This window comes from Nomascus leucogenys, chromosome 13, assembly GCF_006542625.1.
Source record: "Nomascus leucogenys isolate Asia chromosome 13, Asia_NLE_v1, whole genome shotgun sequence".
NCBI classification, from domain to species: Eukaryota; Metazoa; Chordata; class Mammalia; order Primates; family Hylobatidae; genus Nomascus; species Nomascus leucogenys.
Window position 1 is genome coordinate 19,117,571 of NC_044393.1, and position 24,396 is coordinate 19,141,966.

The window sequence follows — 24,396 nt, forward strand, 5'->3', positions numbered from 1 at the left end:
CTGCGCACCAATCGTGGGCGCGCTCGGACGTCCCTCCCCGGGATCCCTCCTGGGCCCGCACCCCACCTGTGAGCACTTGGGGATCTAAAAGCTACAGGTGAGGACACCTCTGACCCCGCCCTGGGAGGCGGGAAAAGCCTTCAACCTGGCCTTGAGCAGGGCTGCGGGGACTTGAGTGGCTCTCAAAACCCCCAGCTCTTTTTAAAGGGCCGAGGACCGGGACGGAAAGGACGCAGGGAATTGAGTTCTAACCCCGGAATAGATCATCTTTCTGAACCCGTTTCCCTTCTCTGTAAAATGGGAATGACTCCCTCCTGACATGAATGAAAGGAGACCCAGACCGCGCTTTTTGCGTTTCACATACAAGCGGAATTCCCAAGAGGCCACTGTTTCAAAGTTTGTGTAGAGCATTTTATCCTGCTCCATTGAAGATGTCTTCCTCCAAACGGCCTGATCCAGTCCCACCGTTTCGCACCAAGGATGGAAATGGCTTTGAGACGTGAGAACTGGAGACTAAGGCCTTTCTTGGTACTGGCTCATATTACCCAGACCCCTTTTCCTGGGACATTCCCTGTCCCTCTGCTAAGCCATTACACATCCATTACACCAGGGAGGTTCACTTGAGTTACTTGTGGCTCAGCCTAAATGCGGACAGTTGGGAACTAATAGCAGAGCAAGACCTAAACAGAGCAAGACTGTGAATCTGAGCTTGCAGCGTCAATCTGGTATAGGGACATTAAAAACAACACAAAAACTACTCCACTGAGCACCAATACTTCACGTTTCCTCTGATAGGACTTTTCTGGTCTCACTGATCCAACAAAGCAGGTAGGCCCCCACTGACCTCTGGTTGAGTGTGGCTTCAACAGGTGGAACAGCTCCCCAGCTAGGGACAGAAGGTGCCCATCTGGCTGTCCAGCCTCAGAGTAGCAAGGAAGCACTAATTCTAATCTTGGGCTAAAAAAGACCCCTCTATCCCGATTTTTTTCTCTCCTTGTGGTAGTGTGGATGTTTTCAGAAGGGGCAAATCCTGTGAGGAACCAGCTCTGCAGGCCACCATAGTGTGAGGACAGGTGAGACACCAGCTTGGTGATGACCAAGCCTCATGCAACCACAGGTAACATATTTCACTGGCTTGGTTGTATCTCAGGGTTAAAAAATAGGGAAGGGATGGGGGGCTTGAATACAAGGCAAAATAACTGTCCATACCAAATCTTAGAAGTCACTAAAGAGGAAAGAGGACCTAATACCTGCATGGTTTGTTGTGGAAAGTAGAGAGGTATCAAGTAACGGGTGGAAAGAGGCTGTTGAATTAATGGTAATTTCTCCCCCTGGATAACACCTTGACTTCTGGTCCTAAATAATAAAATAAAACTGTTTGCCTATTTTTAAAGAAAAGAGAGTTAAAAATAAGTGTGATCAGAATAGTTAGCTAGGTCTGGTAGCAACAGAGATGGTGGTGACACATCAATTGACAGGCAACTAACTGATAAAATTTTTATTTCACTTTTGAATTTTTACACTTTTCCTGATTATTCTGTGTAAGGTGAAACTAGAACTGTTTAAAAGACATACACAAATCTAGTACATCAATAACCGGGGATTTTTCTTTTTTGCTATACTATTTTCACAACCACGGGTGTGCTTGCTAGGCAATATAACCATCACAGAAGCAAACGTTAGGCAGAATACTGGTAAGAAAAAACAAAGCAAGAAAAGAGCTACCAGATATACAGACAGGCTTGGTTCCACATTCACTACTGCATTTTCAAGCGCCAAGTATTAACTGCACATTTTTGTTCAGCTAGAAAGGAGGGATTTTTTTTTGTTGTTTTTTTTCTTTTTTTTTGGTTTTAAATCAGTGCATAAATTTTTCTTTTCTCATTTCAGCAGATGGACAAACAGATGGACTCTACAGCTAGGTGGAATATTAAAGTTAGAGGGGTGATTCTGTGAGACTGATAGGCCTGACTATTCTCAATTCTCTCCACTGCAGTGTCCACGCAACTTCCCTGAATACAGGGTCTCCTTAAACACATCTGAGCGCTGAGCTGGATGAGTGCACTTGGGAGACCTGGTGACAGGCACAAAAAGCATGATCAGGGCTAGCCTCAATACAGGCAGAAATCATGGATATTTAAAAATACTTTTTTGATTCAGATCCTGGTATGACTGAAGAGCAACACTGTGTTGAGAACTGGAGGAAGACAGAGTTCTGGTGCCAGAAGCACTTCTCAACTCTTTAAAGCCAGGCTTGCTCACCAAGGTGCTCAGTAATGTCTCTCACCCCTGCCCATATATAGCATTAAAAGGTGAACAAAAGACAGATAAAGATAGAATTCAAAAAGGAAAAAAAGTAAGGAAGCAGAGGGACAGAAACTTAGAAGAGAAAACCAAGGTCAATAGGCAAAAAGGATGGTGGGAAAGAACGTTTAGATTTCAAAATTTAAAAGCCCCGAGCTAGGAAGAACCTGAAAACTGAGTACTCCTCAAGTGAAAGGCCATCTCTACAGAACATCCTTTTTTGTTTGTTTTGTTTTCTTTTTTGGAGATGAGGTCTCGCTATGTTGCCCAGGCTGGAGTGCAGTTATTCCCAGGTGCAACCATACGGCACTACAGCCTTAAACTCCTGGGCTCAAGCAATCCTCTTGCCTCAGCCTCCCAAATAGTTGGGACTAGATGCACGCACCACCACGCCTGACTCAGGACATCACTCTTAAAGGTATTATCCAGGAAACAGATAAGGTCATTCATAAAACACACGGCTTTTTTTCTTTAGCTCAGTGTTGACAATGAAAATAGATTCCACTATTGAAGCACAAGTTGCAAATTGGTAACATAGTGAACATATTGCTGTAGGAAAGGGGGTTCAGTCTGGTATGTTATATGAGCACTTGAACTTTTCAAGGTGTCATAAGCCAGTTATCTGCCACAAAGAATTTCCATTTCAAGATTCGAGTTTCCTCAGAGGAAGACACTGTGGACATTTGTGGTCATGAACTTTTAAGTGGCAACAGCCCAAACAGGTCAAGTGTCTTTAAGTCCCGAACAACGGCAGCATTACTGTGAATTACCATTAAACTCAAATGCCAAATGATGTGTGTCTCACTCCAAGTTCCAGCATCACAATATAATCTCTATAACTTTCTGTACAACTTTACAATGGAATTGTGTTTCAATGATTATTTTGATATCAGATTAAACCTTCCAAAAGTTACACATAATTCAGGTCTATTTTTTCTACCAGTAAGAGTTCTGCTAAATTACAAAACCCCATAATCACAGTGTTCAGTTTAAAAAAAATTAAACACACAGTAATCCTGTCAATGTTAATCAAAATCAAAACTTCGGAATGCCGTGGCATTTATGTGACCAATCTGGGTTTTAGATACGAATACCAGCTGTTTATCCCATGAACCATTTTTCCTAAGCTGAGGCTGTGAAAAATCGAAAGTCGACGTACGATTCTTTTTTTTTTTTTTTTTTTTTTTATCGCACAAGGGATATATGTGGAGGGTACAGAGTGACACTGAACAGATCACAAAGCACGAGAAACATTAGTTCTCTCCCTCCCCAGCGTCTCCTTCGTCTCCCTGGTTTTCCGATGTCCACAGCTGCAAGAGAAAGAAGTATAATCAAAGCAGGGCTACTAAAAGTTCCCTAGGTAGGTGGCCCAGTATGTATAATCTTATCTCACTCAACAGTTTAAAATTATTCCTGTGTCACTGCAGACAGGGATGACTGCCAAGGTCAAAACTTCAGCAGTCATTTATAACAAATTTAACAACTTAAAACTGTAACTACATTTAACAGGGTACAAATCCCCTCTTGAAGATAACAGTGAATTATTAAGTAGGTGAATAGGAAAGAGACTATAAACCCTGTGGAAGTAGTACTTACAGTGAGATTGTCCCTAAGTAACTGCATGATCAGAGTGCTGTCTTTGTAAGACTCTTCATTCAGTGTATCCAATTCAGCAATTGCTTCATCAAATGCCTAAAACAAAGAGCCTTTAGCAAAGAATTCACAAGTTCTCTGGAGCTAGTTTAGCCCACTTTTTTTCTGCTAAGTGAATATAATTTATCTTCTTGTACAGTACTTTGGGGGAACCTAGGCTGTTATTACCCTGTCTGTTAGCTGTTTCCAGCAGAAGTATATGGCATATTTACAAAGCACCAACCAACAATGACAGAAATTCTGAGATAAGAACTTTGCTGTACCTAATAACTAAGCAGTATTACTGCTAACCCTAGCACAGTCATTCTGGGCAAATGCGTGTGATTTTTTAATTACCAAAGACATTTCTAGCAATCTCCTATTTAAAATTATTTATTTATTTCAACTAAAACTCAAAAGGTCTGGATACAATGGATAAAGTGAAACTCACATCACTAAATCTGATTTAAGTGATGGAACTTTAAGGCACCTTTCCCGAATAAAAATATTTTTAAAAAGTTGTGTGCATGTTGAGGGACTACAAAAAATATGTAGAAAAGGCCACAGGAAGAATATGGAAGGTAATCCAACACACAACAAGAATGTGGTGTGTATTTCTTTTATACAACTATAACCTCAAATCTTGGTACAAGAATTACAATGTATAACCAAGGCCCAAAGCTTGGTAAGAAACAACTAACTACATTTACCTGGAACTTTCTACAACCACCCCGCAAAAAACAGTAATCAAAGTCAGCAGAAGGTATTGAGAATGAATTAAAAAAGTAACAGATCTGTATTTATCTCATAAAAGATACACTCCCACCCCCAGAAAATCTTTCAAAAAAAGTCCAAGACAATGAGTATGTTCAGGAATAAAAAGAAGTTAATAACACAAGCACTGTTTTGCTATGGTTAGATATCACAAAGGGTCTTTCTCACCGTTTTTGCCAGGCTACAGGCCTTTTCAGGAGAGTTTAGAATCTCATAGTAAAAGACTGAGAAATTAAGTGCCAGACCAAGTCGAATTGGGTGTGTAGGTTGCATTTCTTTCTTACTAATTTCAAATGCTTCCTGGTAAGCCTGCTGGGAGTTTGACACAGTGGCTGTAACACAAAGATGAAAATATTAAAGGCTTGGTTCTTTCATAGGTATCACACATTGGACCAACTATCAAATTATTTTCTCAGTCCCAAATTGGGCAGGAGCAATGACCTATCAAATGAGGTGTCAGTGTCTCTGCCATTCAATTATACATTTGTTAGATATTTATTCTAAACCAAGTTGTATATTAAATGCTTTGGGGGAAAACAATGATGACAAAGTCTACTAAAGCAGTTAAGAAATATAGCTATAACCTCTAACAACACAGAATGTGAAAAACCATATGTTCTAGTGCAAAGATCACAGGCTTTAGAGTCGATAGATCCAAACTTTAATTCCCAGCTCTTACTCCCTAGGTCTGTGGCTTGGGGCAAGTAAAAACCTCCATAAACCTCAGTTTATCTGAAAAATGGGCAGCCTGCCACCTAACTCGTAAGGCTGTGTGAAGAGTAAGTGAGACTCGAAAGTACTTGGCACATAGGCACTTAATAGTGTGGTTAAGATCATCACATGTGATAAAAGCAATGCATCACTAGGGTAGTTTCATACCACCAAGTATAAAAAGTTTCACTGCTAAAAAGAGAGCTAATAAATAATACTCAAGATAAAGATCTTTTTAAATATACTGCGCACCAGATTTTTAATGCCCTCCATATTTCCCTGTCAGATAAATTTTTATTTGCCCACCCATGACCCCGTTCATCACAATGCTATGGTCTTTTAAATTCTTAGTACTGTGACATTGGTGTCTATGGCGAACAGACGAAGCAAAAAATCATTAAAAGTCCCTGTGAAAGAAGACTGGCTCCATTACTGGTCAAATTTCTTTTTAAAGATATTACTTACTTTGTTTGTTGTCTCCAGATGCCACTTCGGAAAGATACCTAAAATAATCTCCTTTCATTTTCAAGTAGAACACCTTACTTTCTGGTTGTGTAGCATTGGGAATAAGATATTTGTCCAACAGCTCCTAAAAAGTGATTTACATTGTTAAGAATTTAGAATTATTCACAAGATGTTAAAACTATGTTTGAGATTCAAGATACACACTACTGCTTCTAAATAATTTTTTGGAAGATTAAAAAAACACCAATTTTTCATCCAAGTTACTAAATGTTGTTTAGCCCAGGTCATTACAGCAGATGCCTGTATTCTTCTGTTAAAAATCACTTTGACCATCCATAGGGGATAATTAAAGTATAGCCATACAATGAAATGCTTTGTAGGCCTTTAAAATGATGCGGAGCTACACAGATAATGGAAAGGCTCTCAAAAGAAATCTGAGTGAAAAAAAGCAGATTATAAATACCACAAGAATCCTATTTTAACATTAAGATACATATGTGTACATGCTCACAAATACATAAGGGAAAAGCCTGGAAGGAGTATGTTAATAATGGTTCTCTGGGTGGCAAGATTATAAGTGATTTTTACTTTCTTATTTATATTCTTCTGACTTGTTCTCCCCACCCTTTTTAAACCCACAAACTGGTATTACTTCTATAATTAAAGGGGAAAAAAATATCTTTCCTTGGAGGAAAAAGGTGACAACAGAGCAAAACTGCCAAGAACTAAGTTTAAAGTCAATCTGACCTGGGTAGAAATCCCTCTTCTGCCACTTACTATCTGTATCTGTATGACTCTGGACAAATACCTAATCACCTTGAGCCTCAGTTTCCTCAGCTATACGAAGGGTCATCTTCTAGGGTATAGCCATCTTCTAGGGTAGTTATAATGATAAATAAGTTGACAGACATAAAGCGCTTAACACGTTGCCTGGCACGTAGTAAGCACTCAAAGAGTAGCTAATACTATTAATAATAAATTCCTTTAAACATTTATGCTTACAACAAAAGTAGTTCTGAAGGAGTCCAAGCTTCGTATACAGAGCAATATTTTCGAAGAGTTGTTTTAGAATGTGGCATCCTGAAAAACTGGTTAAGAGGCAGTAAGTACCAAGCTCTTCTTCACATTCTTTCAGATGCTCTTAAAAGTTGGTCTACATTTCATGAATTATGGAACTTTCTTGCCCTTGGAATGCATGACATACTTCATCTGAATACCAGATGTACCTAACATTCAGGAATTAGTGCACCATTAACAAACCCCCAAATTACCAACAGGCAACAAATTTAGTCATGACACTCTTACGCCATGAGGCTAATAAAAAGAGAAGCTCAATGCAAAGCTTAGTTATAAGGGGATTTAATCAACCACAGTGAGAAGATGCAGGGGGTGGTAGTCGTTTTAATATTCTTTGTAGACAGTGTGTAACTCCTAATGGGTTAGGGATAAGGGGTGCTGCCTGATGGCTGACAAGCTTTGTACTGGTTTTCAAAAGAAAGGAGCCATGGGCAGTAATTCGGAAAGGCAGCCAGCAGGGAAGGTGGTAGGTCCCCAAGTGTGAATTCTTTTTCCCTTCAAAGCAGCCCTCACTGAGTTCATTTTTACCTGATTTCACCTAGAAGAAAAAGAAAGTTCCCAATGGGCTCAGGATGTGGGGGAAAGACAATATGATTATGATTTGTTTTAGAGTACGTATCCCTCCCATTCAATCCCAAGTGGCGGCCAGAGGGAATCAATCATCTGACTAAGGGCTTATGTAAAATACAAGAGAGGAGAATGCCCAAAACACTTTGAATTTGGCTCTGGGATGCATGCCGAACTTGATGGATGTGCCTAACTTTCAGACCAAAGTAGGACTTTACAGTGTGAAGGCATGACTGGGGCGAGGCTGAAAGGCAGCTCAGCTTTTTCATCTCCCTCCCCTACTGGCGATGACATCACTACTCTGACTAATATACACAATAGACTATCTGTAGCTGTATCTATTAAAATCCTGTCTATCTGGCCTCAATTTTAAAAGATGGAGGGAGGCTGAATAAATGTCACTGTTTTTCACAGGTCTTTTTGATAGGAGAGGAAAATATCTCAGAAGTGATGTACAACCTTTGATCAGGCAATAGGTGACAAAAATTATATCATATGCTTAAAAATTAGTTGTGAATGGCCGGCAGCTTTCCAGTATATTCAGACACCTCTCTCTCATAAGCTGTTTTGAGAGTCTGCATTTATACATTAAATTAATACTATTTAGAAACCACTGTTCAAAGCAGAAGCACTGGCCTCTTACCAGAACGTCATTGCAGATGTCCTGCAGTTCTGCCTCTATCTTCTCACGGTACTCTTTGCCCATCTGCTGCTTCTTCTCATTCCTCTCTGTTTTCTGCTCAATGCTGGAGATGACACGCCAGGAAGAGCGGCGGGCGCCTACCACATTCTTGTAGGCAACAGAGAGCAGATTTCTCTCTTCATTGGAGAGTTCATGCCCCTGTTCTGTGACTGCCTTCATGGCTGCAGCCATATCATCATAGCGCTCAGCCTGCTCAGCGAGTTTAGCTTTCTGTACCAGCTCACTTTTATCCATTGTCATTCCCTAGAACAAGAGCAAGAGAAAAAGAGCAAATGTCAGGTTTCGGGGCCTAGGAAACGTGTGTGAATCTTCTTCCAACCCATCTGGAAAGCAGCATACTAAATGTGAAACATCTCGTTCCAAATGCCATCAACAATATTGATCATATATCAGACACCTCTAGGGTTAAGTACTTTGCTAAGGCCTTTATATTATTTTGGTCAAGTAATCTTCCCAACAGTCCCAGAGTAGGTATATTCATAACAACTCCTTTCCCCTTCTTATGGGTGAGGAAATGGAGGGTGAGGGAAGGCAAGTGATATGCCCAGAGCAACATGCAAATAGATGGTAGACAGCCAGAACTCCAGCTCACATCTATCTGGCTCTAGAGCTTTTGTTTTCTTCCATTAACCTAATTCACCTGCCTGGCACATACAGACTGCTTAATAACTATTTCTTTACAAGTTTATGCTTACTAGCCAGGTGCAGTGGCTCACGCCTGTAATCCCAGCACTCTGGGAAGCCGAGGTGGGCAGATCACGAGGTCAGGAGTTCAAGACCAACCTGACTAACATGGTGAAACCCCATCTCTACCAAAAATACAAAAATTAGCCGGGCGTGGTAGCAGGCATCTGTAATCCCAGCTACTTGGGAGGCTGAGGCAGGAGGATCGCTTGAAACCAGAAGGCAGAGGTTGCAGTGGCCAAGATCACGCCACTGGACTCCAGCCTGGGCAACAGAGTGAGACTCCATCTCAAAAAAAAGTTTATGCTTACTATATATATGTCCTTGACTTCTCTCAGTAATTGTCTGGTTTGTTTGTTTTAATGACTTTAATCCAATGATATCCTGTAATACAGGAAGTCCTCTCTTCACTGTCCTGTAAGGAACTCTGGTTTTGACTAAACCTGTTTTTTCCATAGTACAGGAAAAAGTAAGTATGATGATTGTTTCAATCAATCCTGAAGCAAAAGATATGATTTTAAATGATCTATTTGGCTGCACCCATCAAGCAGTAGATACCTGAAAGATGGGAAAGATTATTATCATATCTTCTGTAATCTGCTAACTTTGTTACTAGGACACACTGCACAGGAAGAACATAAACTAAGGGCAGTCAGACTTGGGCTCTATCTAGCACTAGCTCTGCTACTTACTTACAAGTGGCATGACCTTGGTTAAATCACTTAACCTGAGAGCTTCAGTTTCTTTACCGGGCAATAAGAACACTACCCAGGGGTGGATGTGGTGACTCACGCCTGGGAACCCAAGAGTTCAAGATTATCCTGGCAAATCAGTCTGTAACAGAATAAGACCTCATCTCTACAAAAGAAGAAAAAATTGGCTGGGTGTGGTGGTGTGCACCTGTAGTCCCAGCTACTCAGGAGGCTGAGGTGGGAGGATCACTTGAGCCCAGAGTTCCAGGATGCAGCAAGCTGTGACCGTGCCATTACACTCCAGCCTGGGCAACCATGTGAGACCCCCGTCTCTAAAACAAAAGAAAGAACACTACCAACTCTTTTAGTGGGCCTGTTATGAGGAACAAAAGACCTGATACATGTGAAGGCACCCTGAAAAGTATAAAGCATTATATAAAAATATCAGGCACTAATTTTGTATATGGTATGGGTTCCAAGAGAAAGGGGTGTATAATAAGATGTACAGCAACTTAACTTGAAACCATAACTGAATTCATCTGAACCATAACTGAGTTCATTTACAATTTTTCTGAAATAGACAAAAATCCTAGTGACTTCAGTTTATCAATTTATCAAATCCATATGCCAATCAGTGAATACCTCTTACCAACTCACCGCAGTCAATTCCCCACTGCAATAATCACCATTTACAGAGTGTGGTAATTTTAGTAAGTAATTTTTGGATAAAATAATTGAAAAGTTATTTACTAAACAAGAAGAGTTAACTTTACATACTGTTGGTTTAAATACTGATATATCAATCTGTGCCACACAGTATAAAAATATGCTAATATCTTGAGCTATAAAAACATGAAATGCTACTTTAAACAGTAGTAGTAACGTCAGGTTTTTTTGTGTGCTTTGTTTGTTTGTTTGAGACAGAGTCTCACTCTGTCACCCAGGCTGGAGTACAGTGGTGCGATCTCGGTTCACTGCAACCTCCACCTCCAGGGTTCAAGCAATTCTCCTGCCTTAGCCCCCGGGTAGCTGGGATTACAGGCGCGTGCCACCAGGCACAGCTAACTTTTGTATTTTTAGTAGAGACAGGGTTTCGCCATTTTTGGACAGGCTGGTCTTGAACTCCTAACCTCAGGTGATCTGCCCGCCTTGGCCTCCCAAAGTGCTGGGACTTACAGGCGTGACCCACCGTGCCTAGCCAATGTCAGTATTTTTAAAACAAATTCTTTCATTACTATATACATGGTATCACAATTTAAGGCTCTGAAAATGATTGTTTGGAGATGGAGTCTTATTCTGTCACCCAGGCTGGAGTGCAGTGACGTGATCTCGGCTTACCGCAACCTCCGCCTCCTGGGTTCAAGTGATTCTCCTTAGCCACCCGAGTAGCTGGGACTACAGGCATGCGCCAACACACTCGGCTGATTTTGTATTTTTAGTAGAGGCAGGGTTTCACTATGTTGCTCAGGCTGGTCTTGAACGCCTGAACACAGGTGATCTGCCCGCCTTGGCCTCCCAAAGTGCTGGGATTACAGGTGTGAGGCACCGTGCCTGGCCTCTTTGCTATTTTTAAATTAATCATATTCTGCTGGGCACAGTGGCTCAGGCCTGTAATCCCAGCACTTTGGGAGGCCGAGGCAGGTGAATCAAGAGGTCAGGAGATCAAGACCATCCTGGCTAACACGGTGAAACCTCATCTCTACTACAAATACAAAAAATTAGCTGGGCATGGTGGCACGTGCCTATAGTCCCAGCTACTGGGGAGGCTGAGCAAGAGAATCGCTTGAACCCAGAAGACAGAGGTTGCAGTGAGCAGAGATCGTGCCATTGCACTCCAGCCTGGGCAACAGAGCAAGATTCCATCTCAAAAAAAAAAAAGAAAGTATGATATGACCTCCACTCACAAAATGGTTTTGCCTCAAAAGTCATTTCTGTATTTTCAAGAGAGAAATTCTACACACAGGGCCTTATCACCTAAAAATGTTTTGGGGAGCACAATAAGATACACTCAAAATCTAGGTGATTCAGAAAGAATTGATTCTCCAGTTCATAACTATGATTTTTCTTCCTACTACTTATTATCTAAATCACATGCAGAGCTGTGTCTTATATAAGGCTCACTAATTGTAAGCTTACATTCAGTGAGGCAAGTCTCACTTTGATCCATCTGACATCTTCACTCGCAACACTAGAATAAAGCTAAGGTAGAGAGAGTAATCCTCAAGAAACATTCCATTTGTTCCCTTCTATTTCCCACTACCCCCACAGCAGTTAGAAGAGGCCACGTGGTAGTTCTGTCCAATGAAAGATAAGTAGAAATGATGCTACTTCCAGGCTAACACTGTGAATATCCTACGTGTGGCTCCCCAGGCTCTCTTCCCTCACAGCAGCCACTGAGACGGCCATGTATTCTAGGTGGTACAGTCATGCAACTGTAGAGTTTTTGTCAGCCTGAGTCCCCGGGTGACTGTATAGTGCAAGACTCCTGCAGACCTGCACTGGACACGCAGGGTGAAAACAAAAGAAACTTTTGCTGGGTTAAAACATTGAGATGCCGGAGCTGTTGGATACAAGACAACCTGTTCTACTCTAATACAAGTACATCAAAAACACTCTATCAATCTTAAAATTATATATAGTCAGCCCTCCATATCTGCAGGTTCCAGATACACAGATTCAACCAACCGTAGTGGAAAAAAACACAAAATAAACAAGTATCTTCAGATTTTGGTATCCCCAGGTGTCCTGGAACCAACACCCCCTGGATACCAAAGGATGACCACTGTCTTAATATGTCTAACTTTCTTGACCATAAGGTCTTTGAGATCAGGACAATAAATATCTTCATCATTAAATAACCCTACTTCATGGTTCCTAAAAGTGCCAGGTACACCAGAAAGAAGCCAACTTTCAATGACCCAACAACCTTTAGAAAATTTCCCGTCTGTAGACTAATTCAAAGTTAGAACTGTCACTTAGAGGCCCACTTCAAAGTTCATAGAACAGTACCTATGCAACTCTACCTATGGATGACTCCAAATCATCAAGTACTGGCCAAAAGCCAATTCAGAGCTAAGCCATCCCATGTGGTATCACATAATGGAGTAATAAAGGATTGCCATTGCTGAATAATGCCATCAACCTCTTCAGCGCTACTAGGCCCCAAAATTAAGCTACCCCCCTTTTACTTCTCTCCTTCTCAAGGATTAAAAGTTAAATCATACTACTCCAAAGAATCTGGACTATTCAATGGGACCTCCCAAATATGCCTTCCCTATTTCCCAAAATAGAATGTACCTTTTCTGTTTGGGGTCAGCTATTCTAAGCTTCTCTGAGATTACTGCAAGATTTCTTAGAGATTGAGAACCATCATGGTAAGATAAAGACTGAATGCACACCTTTTTAAAATCTGTATCCATTTATCTGTTTCAAATATTTTTAATTATACACATACAGAAACAACTTACAGCAAACAAAATCCATAGCTAAAGGTCCTGATGGCTACTGCTTACATAACTTTTGACTTATATAACATGGATTTTGAAGCAACCAGACCAATTTCAACAGGAAATGGGTTACACAACACCCAGCAGTTTGGAGGAAGGCAGCAAACAAAGGAGAAATGAAATTGTTCCTATTTCTACATCTACAATAAATCTCCCATCCAAAATCTTGCCCTAGTGGCACTGCTTTCAGTCACTCATTATCTACAGCCCCCTCCATGCCTTTGCTATAAGACCCATTTTCCTATAACTCTGATCAAGTCACTTCCTGCTCAAAATTCCTTAAAGTTCCCTGACGCCAAAAGCATAGTCAGATTTCCTCCCCTATCAGTGAAAGCTTGCCAACCTATCTTCCAGACCCCCACATCATGCTTTCCACATCATATGTGCTTCTGCCAAAATGGTTTTCTTACATACAAAGTACGCTTTTCTATCTTTGCTCACTAAGCCACTCCCTCTACCTGGAATGGCTTTTCCCAAATTTACTCTGCATACAAGATTCTTCACAGTGTGGCTCAGATACCATGCCTTCCATGAAGCCTTTTTTAAGCTGTTTAAGCCATAGCCACATGTGGCTATTCACTTAAAATGTGGCTAGTGCCACATATTGAAATCATATTTTGTTCATAATGGGTTAAGTAAAAACAAATAGAATTAATTTCACTTTAAAAAAGATTTTAAATGCAGCTACCAGAAAAATTTAAATTACATGTGGCTTACATTCTATTCCTACAGGACACCACTGCTCTAAGATGAATATATTCTTACAAAGCATTTCGCTGATACCTGTCAATGTCTTATCACGTTTCTTCAGTACTAAAATTACTTATATAGTATCTCCTATTTCCCTTCCTACACCATTAGCTCCTTTGGGCATATCTCCCACAGCATCCTGTACATAATTGGTAGGAACAAATATCTGCTGAATGAACGAACTGATCCTGAAATGTAAGCATAAAACTGCAGAGTTGGTAGAGTTCTCCCTTTTCTCAAATAATTCAAAGCACCTATTAGCCTCGCAAGCATATTAAATCTTCATTACATTTGTATCTAGTTCCTTCTTGGATTTCTGTGCCCTCTGAAATTCAAAGAGTAATTCCAAAATTACTCTTCCAGTCAGGCATGGCGGATCACATCTATAATTCCAGTGCTTTCGGAAGCCAAAGCTGGAGCATCGCTTGAGACCAGGAGTTCAAGACCAGTAACATAGTAAGACCCTGTCTCTATAAAAAATAAAATATTAGACAGGTGTGGTGGCTCATGCCTGTGGTCCCAGCTACTTGGGAGGCTGAGATGGGAGGATCGCTTGAGGCTAGGAGGCCAGGGATGCAGTGAGGCACGATTGCACCACTGCACTCCAGCCTGGGTGACAGACACCCTATCTCAAAACAAACAAAAAATTACTCTTACTAAATTACCTCTAGTCTTGCCTTTGTCCTTACTCAGTAACTTCCAATGACTCCCTTTTGGCTACTCCATCAAATTTAAGCTCTACCTGGCTTTCAAATTCCTGATAAATTGTCTCCTCTTTACTTGTTTGGCTTTCTCATCCACTGTTCTCCAACATGTACCTTTCTCTCAGGCTGGCCAGCACCGCATGCCCTATAAACACCATGCTCAAACGTGTCTGAAACTGCTTTTGTAGTTCCCTTCATCTACAGTGCTCTCCTATTTACTGCCTGCCTATCCAAACCCCATCCATTCTTCTAGGGCTACAAACCCTTCCCTGACTGCCCTAGCCCTCATTGATTTACCTTGCCTATGACTCCGAATATACTTATAGCCTACTGCATGGTCTAGGGTTTCTTTATGCCTTTCTATGATACAGATGAGTACTGTACCATTTACAGCTTCACGTGTGTGCCCTCAAAGGAAAGCTTCACATTTGTTTCACATTTAATGCTTATAACTGTGCTAAACACAAAACTCATATGCAAATGAATATCAAGTTTTTCTACAAATCATTATTGGGAGAGTACAAGGAACACAGAGTACCTACATGTAGTATAGTCAGAAGGCAGCAGGACTGTGTGTCACAGAGCAATGTGCCACTATACAGCCATGTGAGCATGTTAAATCTCAGCCTTCCAATCCATAAAATGAAGATGGCATCTACCTCAGGAGAGTTGCTGTGAAGATGAGGGGCAGGGAATTAAAGAATACTAAATGTGGAAATCTTCCTTGGAAAACGGATAGTGCAAAATCAAACTGAAGTAATATTATTCTTCTCCACGACTATTACACTGCAGTCGCCCAGAAAACCATAAGCTTGAATTTTCTTTTTAAATATACAATTTTGTGAGAAGGAAAAGCAAAGTCTAGATTAATCTTGTACAGATAGTATGTTATGTTAAAATGGACATACATGTTAACTGTAACTGAAGTTTATCCATTAGTTTCTAATTGAATTTTCTAGTGATATGCCATGATGGCTTTTAATCAAGACCTGTTGTTCCAAGACTTTGAATGAGGTTCCCACTAAAAAAAAAGTCAGCAAGATAACTCTTTGTCTCCTAAAAAGTTTTTGAAAGACTATAGTCTCATCATCAGGCCTGGCACCACTGCAGAAGCATCAAGATACTGGTGCAGGCAAACTCATTAGAGGCCACAAAGGGCCCAACCCTGCAGTAAGCCAAGAGATTTTCCTTGTGCTGGGCATATTTCAGGAAGAGACTGATGTGCTTGAGAACAGGAGCTCTCCAGCACACCTACATGATGATGATGGCTGTCAATCTGTTCTAAGCCACTGGATGCAGCAAGTCAGGACTGGGAAGCATTTGTTGATAAACGCAGAGATTGCTTAGTGAAAAAATGGAAGCAAATCTAAATATCCAACAATACAGGAATGGTTTAAAAAATAAGGAGATTGGCCAGGTGCACTGGGTCATGCGTGTAATCCCAGCACTTTGGGAGGCCAAGGTGGGCAGATCACCTGAAGTCAGGAGTTCGAGACCAGACTGGCCAACGTGGTGAAACCCCGTCTCTACTAAAAACAGAAAAAAATTAGCCGAGGTGGTGCACGACTGTAATCCCAGCTACTCGGGAGGCTGAGGCAGGAGAATCACTTGAACCTGGGAGGTAGAGGTTGCAGTGAGCCGAGATTGCGCCACTGCACTCCAGCCTGGGCGACAAGAGCGAAACTCCATCTCAAAAAACAAAAGGGGAGGAGGGGGGAAGATAGATGGTACAAGATTACGTGGCCACCAAAAGAAGAGATTTAATGTCATTAAAAGATTTATTTAAGAGCAATGGGGGCTGGGGGGAGGAAGCTGCACAATAGTATTTTATTTCTGTAAAATATCCCCTAAAGAACAAACAAACCCGAACAGAAAGGTTAACACCAAATGGTTAACACTGGTTCTCTCTTTAGGTAATAACATTATTATATCCTCATTTTCTTATCTTTTTAATTTTCTTCAAGTATGTAATACTTTTAAAAAAATTTGGTACTATTTCTTTTTTTAAGAAAAAAGGTGTTTTTCTGTTTAAAGACAAACCACTAGTGCAGATAAACAGCTATGAAAAATAATTCTAAAGGTACTCACAAAATAGGATTTTCTTCAAAGAAACAAAATCCTAAATCAGATAATAAATGCTGAAAATGGCGGGTCTAGGAAACAGCCTAGCCCCTCTATCTCAATTCCTTCCCCAAGGGACATCTTTCTTGTCAGGGTGAAAATACTGAGAAGTTATTTCCCAGTGGCTAGAGCAGACATCCTAGGATAAGAATCAAAAAAGAAAGAAAGAAAAGAAAAAGAAGACTACCTATTGCTAATCCATTTTTTTTTTTTTTATAAAGGCACTGCAAAGACAGAAAGAGTTGAAAATGACAGCTGTGGCCTTTAGAAGCACTGGCTTTCAGCTATGTTTTGTTTTCAAGGAAAAGAACATGCTCAATTCTAAAATAATAAGCTTTGAGTTTAATAATTTGTTAGAAATTTCAAATGAGGACTCCATTATTATATGTCAGGAATTACCCAAGCTCTATACATATAAAATATATGGTGGGGTCTGCTTTTAGCAAGCCTTACATACACATCTGAGCTTCTAAAGAGAAAGTAGGTGATTTTTCTACATTTCCACATTGTAACTTATCTGAATCTTGTTTTCTCAGTGTTAAAAGGAGACATTAATAATTATCAAATAAGATAATGAACATCAAATGCCCATATAGTGCTGGTTAAAGGCTCATAAGCCATTCTTATTCTTTATTCTTAAGCTACCTCACAAAAATGTAACACATATAATCCAATGTGTGTTGAAATAACTACAAAATGAAAAACTATCACATTCCTAAGCACTCTTTGGATTATTCATTGAGAGGAATTTAAAAGAAAGCAGTGTAGTCTTCCCCTCAGAGAGCTTAAACTCTAGTGGTAGAAACACAAGAAAAGAGCACATGTATATCTATTATGCATCAATTAAAAAAAAAAAACACAGCGCATGTTTAAGGGTTACAATGCCTCTCCTTAGAAAACCAACCAGAAAGAATTAGAGGAAAGAGGTTTAAAGGTAGCTAGGTTGTGACTTAAAAAGAGATGTTATTAATAAAGTGCCTGTATGTTTTTCTAGATGAAATAAAAATCAAAGGCCAAAGCAGATAAAGAAATAAGAAGGAGGAGGAAAACTGACAAGAAAATCTGAAAAATCTAGGCTCAAATGTTTCAATGGGGTAAGGAACTGATCACATATTCTGAACAGCATTCACAGATGTACCATTCCAGACAGAGCATCCACAGCACTGTAAAGTAGAAGTTTTAGTTCTGGAGTCTCTCTGCTGAAGAAAAATCAGATGCCAAGCTACTGCAGGAGGGACTGAGAAAGTCAGTGGGACCAGGTGGTTAGTGGGTGTTACCCAGAAAAAGTTAAACACTCCTGGCTCTCAGAGAAAACTACTCACTAAAAAACACCCACTATAAAACTGTCTGTGTGCCATTCTACACATAAAATTTAGAGTCCTGCAATAAATTTAATTCCATTCAAACATTTGCAGGTTCTTTGTTAGGAAACAAAACACAGCATATCTGTAATACAAAGTCATTAGCACCATGTCCAGTGAACACTGAATTTGGAGAGAAACTGCATTTCTATTATTTCAAAATTCCTTCCCTCTTTCGCATCAGTTGTTGAATATCATTGCTAATTATGTCCAATTAGCCATGATTAAACTTACTGAGGATGTTAAGTGACAGGCGCAAGGTTACACATGTGACTTAATGGTAGATAGGACAATAAATTGACTTCTTGGCTTTAAGTAATCAATCCAAAAGACACTATGTTAATTCTGATCCATAAAGACAGCCCAATTGGTTGACCTTATGAATAATTTCTACAGTTTGGGGCCCACTGACATAATGAAGCCAATCAGTCTGATTTACCAGTACCGCACACCAAGTCCACAGGCTATGTGACCTCTGTGAATTTGTTTTCTCATCCATAATACAGGCAAATCTGGGCTGGGCGTGGTGGCTCACGCCTGTAATCCCAGCACTCTGGGAGAACGAGGAGGGTGATCACTTGAGGTTGAGTTCAAGACCAGCCTGGCCAACATGGTGAAACCCCGTCTCTACTAAAAATATAAAAAAATTAGCCGGGTATAGTGGCAGGCGGCTGTAATCCCAGCTACTTGGGAGGCTGAGGCAGCCTGAAGGCGGAGGCTGCAGTGAGCTGAGATCACACCACTGCACTCCAGCCTAGGCGACAGAGCAAGACTCTGTGAAGAAAAAAAAAAAAGATGGGCAAATCTACTTACTAGGGTTCCTCTAAGGAGTAAAACTGTTTATGATGCAAAACAGTAAGCACTCAAATAAATGGCATCCACAGTACATTCCACACAAAACTTAAAAAACAAATGGTCAGCCAGTGAAGGGAAACTTTACACGTACTCTGCTTTCTTTAAAGACTTTTAAAAGAAAGGCATGTAACAATTTCCCTATGCTTATTTCTAAAATGGCCCTTATCACAGTTCACTGCAATGCAAGTGTCTCTGCTGGCTCCCACACTGGATTGTGAGCTTAAGGTAGGAATCCGGCCAGGTGCGGTGGCTCACGCCTGTAATCCCAGCACTTTGGGAGGCCGAGGCAGGTGGATCACAAGGTCAGGAGTTCAAAACCAGCCTGGCCAAGATGGTGAAACCCTGTCTCTACTAAAAATACAAAAATTAGCTGGGCGCAGTGGCAGGCACCTGTAATCCCAGCTACTCAGGAGGCTGAGCAGGAGAAATGCTTGAACCCGGGCTTCAGAGGTTGCAGTGAGCCAAGATCGTGCCACTGCACTCCAGCCTGGGAGACAGAGTAAGACTCCATCTCACAAAAAAAAAAAAAAAAAAAGGGGTAGGAATCCAGATTTGTATCTTTGGACACCCAATGTGGAGCACAAGGCCTAGCACACTGAGTGACTACTTGATCAACTGATGCATTCTTAAAAAGTGAAAAAGCAATTATTTCCTATGTGGACAGAGGAAGGTAGCACACATCTGACCTATAAAACACAGACTGTTTTTATAGTCTTAAGACTACTTTTTGAAAAAAGCCAGCCAGCTCTCATCAAGAGGCAACACTATACATTCTGACTAACATTTTTCAGCTACCAATCATTGTATTTATAGATTCAAACTGACTTTCAACAAGCCTTTGGATTACTTTCTGTCCATCTCCTCCATTCAGAAGTCCAATCAGTTCGCTATACAAAAAGTTCACTACACAAAAACCCAAACCAGCTAACTCGTTTAGTAAATACAAAAATATCCATCCATCATTTATGGCCTGCAAAGCACTCAGGGATTCCTAGAAACCCATTTGATCCTAAGTATCCTATGAGGCAGGTGACATTGTCCCCTTTTATAAATGCAAAGAGTTAACTCATTCAGGGTCACACAGCTATATATGGCAAATCTGGGATCTAAACCAACATTAATTTTAAAATTAATGCTCTTTCCTTTATGTAACCCTATCTCCTAAAGATCAGTTATGATCTCCAATGCTTACTTAAGGAAAAGAGAGAATTGTCAGTTTTTAAAAGAACTATACAAGATTGTTAACAGTGAAATTTTAAAACAGGCCTATTAAGCTAATGTATCTAGCTTTAAAAATAAAAACAAAATCAAGGAGTTAAAAACAGCATAAAAACATGCCAAAGACTCATCAAAATGTCAAATTTTAAAGGAAAGCTCTTAGCTGAGGGCAAATAATAATAATAGGACTCGTATCTACTTTATTGTAGCCTTCGATCTTCTTGTCCTGGTCAAGGCCATTCGGAAATAACTTCCTGTTGGTTCTCTTAGGGAAAACAATAAAATAAACTAACCGGTACGGGAAAAACTTACATAATAAGGAACTGGCCAGAATTTAAAAAAAAAAAGTCAACTAACCTACAGTCTGCTAGGAATGACTTGAGGCTACTGATCATTTACATCTTATTACGAGTATTAGATACATATAACCACACCTCTATTAGAAAATCTTTTAGAAGAGAAAGCAGTAAGATGATTGGCCTTCAGCACACATATCATGAGACAGAAAGCACTTTTAGTCTATGTTTCCTCAAGTATTCCCCTTAGAAAAATTCCCTCAGAATCCAGCTCCAACCATTAGTTTCTCCATCATGACATACAGATGACTGCTAAGATCATATTCACATAGAGATCAAAAGGATTCTGACGCTTAAAGGTTGCTATTATATAACCATAATTTCTTGCCCCTTAACTAGTGAATTGTCATCTTTCCCTATCCCTAGAAAAATGTAGAAACAAGGAACTTAAAAGTATCTTTACAAGGAAATTTTAGTTGATTCTCTAAGGTACCAGCATTTAAAGGAAAACTCAGTTTGTTGACACCGAAACAGCAGGTAGCACAACAGGATGTTTTAATTTAGAAGTTTCTCTCTATTTACGTAGCTATGTTTCCTCATTTCCTCCCTGCCAATAAAATGAGAAAAATCTGAACATCTACTGATGAAGTAGTAAGATAAACAAAAATTAATGGTCACAATCAAATTCTATTAGATGAAGAGCCCAAAATTCTATGCCAAAGTAACTGATGACTTTCTCCCTAATATGAAGCAAGTACTAGAAAAACTGGATTGTTCACAAGCTTGCTTCCTGATGCATGCTAGCAATTATCATCCCTACAGGCCAGAATGGGTATATGCTCCACAATAAATTGTCCTGTATCTATCTTCAAAAATAGCTAATATTCCCATTCAAACGTTTACTTTATTAGGACTGGTGTAAAGAAAAATTAAGGACTAAATGGTGTTCACATAAAGCATATACATGTGCTGTCTCTACCACATGTAGAAATCTATAATATCATTCCTCAGAACCAGATCACCTGGTTTCATTCCTGGTTCTGGCACTTACCTTGCACTGTGTGTGAGACCTCGGGAAAATTATTCTTCTCAGTGTCTTAGTTTCCTCATCTGTAAAATGGGGCTAACAGTCTTACCTTTCATTGGTTGTTATGAAGAGTGAGCTAATATGCTTAAAGTGCTTAAAGAAAGCTTAGCACACAGTAAGTACTGTAAGTGGTAACTATTATTATAGACTAATTGTCTGATACCACCTCATTAGTTGGCGAATAAATCACAAATGGATGGATTCTATATAAATGTCCATGAACAGCATATATGCTATGTCTAATCTATACACGTGTATATTCATGCAGATGGTCAAATAACATCTATCGAACCCCAACTATATCCCAGATGCTTATTTTCATTATTGAGCTTGTCACAACAAAAATATATCAAAAGCTGCATTACCATTTGTGCTATATAGACGAGAAAATGATTCAGAAAGACTGGATTTGCCTATATGCAAAATAAAGTCCTATAATAATATACCATTTTTTGAAAGCAACATGTGTACAAAGCAGGGTTTAGTGTCATCAGATGTTAACTGGAGAGAAAAAGCCATTAATAGTGAACTCTGATTAAAAAACAAACCAAAAGCTTATATTTAACAATTTTCAGTTTATAAAAAAGGTTTATAAAATTTACATTTTTATAAACTGTAAAACAATTTACAGTTTATAAAAAATGATAACCCTGGAAATAAGAAAACCAAGAACCAGAGATTAACATGCTGTTCAGAAAGCTAGAAAATATTGCAGGCAAGATTTCAACCAAATTTACCTGACTCCAAGTCCAGTGCTCTTCCTGCTTCTCTATCCACAGCCAAATGGGCAAAATGTACTTTTTGTAGCGGCCCAAATCTCTGGAGACTCTGCCTAGAGAACCAGCATCATGGGAATTTGCTCAGCCTGGTTTTATAGAGGCTGCCTCCCTGATCTATAGCGCTCCAATTCTAAAATGGCTTCAATATAACAAGCACTGCAAGACGTGAAATGTACAAAAGATTATCGGGTAGGAGTCATACTCCAGGGGCTGGCAATCCATAAATATTTGCTACTGATGAATGAGAATATTCAATTTGAAAAAAACTAGGTGTATAGTCTAGGCCAAATCACCTCATTTCTCATAAAGACTTCATCTGCAAGATAGGTGAATGGTTTCTTATCTCATTGGACGGACAGGCCAGGAAAATAATTCTGCAGTTGCTACAGGATTATTAGCCTTCCATTTTGAAAGCCACACTTAAATTTCTAACTTAGGTCCAGTAAGATTGACAGGTTTTACACTCACACACTGTGTGTTGCCAAGGACAGGGATCCAAGAAAAATGAGGGCTCAAACAAATGAGATATCCCTAAGTAAGAAATAGGGTACACTGGAAGCAGTCAAGAAGAAATTCACCAAGAACAAATACGTATATACATTTCCAACATGAAAATGCAAAAGCTGCAGCGTCCAGGTCTACAAACTGCATCTGTGTCTGGCTTCACATGAACTGACAGAATGAGAAATGCAGACAATTTTCATATTCTTATAAGTGCTTCACCTTTCTCTTTTGGTTCCCGAGGCAGGTTGATTTTATGTTCATAGCATCATCTTGCCAAACTCCATCTCCCACACATGGCAAGCAAAATCAGGACCAGCTATCTAGCCTTACCAAAGAGAAATGCAATGAAGGCAACGACAAGAAACATGTATTTTACGGGAAGGTTGGCAAATTGCTTACCAAGGCTGCCACCTCTGAAAACCCCATTCTATGGGAGTTCTCCATTTGCGGCAAAGATGCACTCACCTTCCCACCTCTTCTTCCCTCCGCTCCCCACCCCCCGACCAGGAAGCCACCGGGCAAATTTCAGACCGAAAAACGTGCTAACACACAATATGGGGGAATTTGGGGTAAAGACACAAAAGAATCTGGCATTAAATGAGGTAAATACTGTGGGAAAATACTCCGATTCTCATCCCCTGATATTTTTTCCTGGGGATCTGGCCTAACTCAGTAACCGGCTCCAACAAACACATTTTCTTGATTCAAACCCAATTCCCTTCCTAGGAAATCTTGGGTCCTGCCAGGCTCCATAACCAATGAAGGATGATGAAATGGTTTTACTGCAAAATGGGAGGGGGTTCCCCCACTGCTGTCTCCCAAGGTTAAACCCCTTACTCATCCAAGAGGAGTCAAACACGGGGATTGGGGCTAGAAAACTCACCCGCGTTTGATTAAATTTTATTTTTGGGAAACCAGAAAGCACGGAGCAGAGGTGACAGGGCTGAAGGGGACGGTTCTTGCCGACCAAGACGCAGGGAGGGGTCGCGTGGGGACCGAAGCAGATAGTGAGGGAGGGTCCGGGATCCCCGGCTCCGCTGTCCCTTACGGCGCAGTACGGAGTTGCACCCCGCCCGGCCGGCAGGACCTCAGGCGGCCCGGGCCTCTCCAAGAGGTAAAGGGCCCAGCCCCGGAAACAGGGAGGGGCCGCTGCGAGGTCTGGCCTCGCCGCTGGCGGCCGCGCGGAGCGAAACAGGCAGCGCGCCGCTACCCCCCGGGGCCCACCCGCTGGGCCGCCGTCGTCGCAGCAGCCAAAGAGGGGCTTCGACTTTGGCCCCCCGGGGGCCCCGGTCGGACCCCGCGCCGCACTCACCGTGGGAGGGCTGCAGGGAACAAAGACTCTTCCGAGCGAAGCTCCGAGCGAGATGACCTCTTCCTTCCCAAGCCCACTCCTCAGGCGGCGGCAGCGGTGCCTGCAGTGGCTGCAGCAGCGGCGGCGGCGGCGGCGGCGGCTACTCCGGCTCCGGAATCGGCGGCGGCGGTGGCGGCAGCTCCGCTTCCGCTCCGATCACCACTTCCGCTCCGGTCCTGGCCGCGCCCCGCCCCAAACCGTGTTCTCATTGGGCAAGCGAGGCACGGGGTTGCCGCGGCCCCACGGGAGGGGCGC

At 41.0% G+C, this 24,396-nt stretch overlaps 1 protein-coding gene across 3 annotated transcripts; it reads right to left on the bottom strand.

Annotated features, from left to right (window-relative positions):
- Window positions 1-1,471: 1,471 nt before the first annotated feature.
- YWHAB (tyrosine 3-monooxygenase/tryptophan 5-monooxygenase activation protein beta) lies at window positions 1,472-24,396 on the bottom strand. Of its 3 annotated transcripts, none has more exons than XM_030826380.1 (6): window positions 23,010-23,067; window positions 8,174-8,476; window positions 5,887-6,010; window positions 4,879-5,042; window positions 3,901-3,996; window positions 1,472-3,614 (listed from the first exon to the last, which is right to left on the bottom strand). In XM_030826380.1, the coding sequence occupies exons 1-6, from the start codon at window positions 23,049-23,051 to the stop codon at window positions 3,558-3,560; spliced, it is 786 nt and encodes a 261-aa protein (XP_030682240.1). In that variant the 5' UTR covers window positions 23,052-23,067; the 3' UTR covers window positions 1,472-3,557. The 3 variants fall into 3 exon arrangements, with proteins under 3 accessions (XP_030682240.1, XP_003253662.1, XP_030682241.1); XM_003253614.3 differs by lacking the exon at window positions 23,010-23,067 and adding an exon at window positions 24,103-24,396 and having other exon boundaries at window positions 1,475-3,614; XM_030826381.1 differs by lacking the exon at window positions 23,010-23,067 and adding an exon at window positions 22,245-22,422 and having other exon boundaries at window positions 1,475-3,614.

What these genes read in the sequence shown, in the direction of transcription:
- YWHAB (XM_030826380.1), bottom strand. Translation starts at nt 23,051, where the DNA reads ATGAACATAAAATCAACCTGCCTCGGGAACCAAAAGAGAAAG. An exon ending in ACATCTGCAATGACGTTCTG is followed by an intron (nt 6,011 to 8,173) that starts GTAAGAGGCCAG and finishes ATCACTTTTTAG; the next exon opens with GAGCTGTTGGACAAATATCT. An exon ending in TACTTAGGGACAATCTCACT is followed by an intron (nt 3,615 to 3,900) that starts GTAAGTACTACT and finishes TTTCTCTTGCAG; the next exon opens with CTGTGGACATCGGAAAACCA.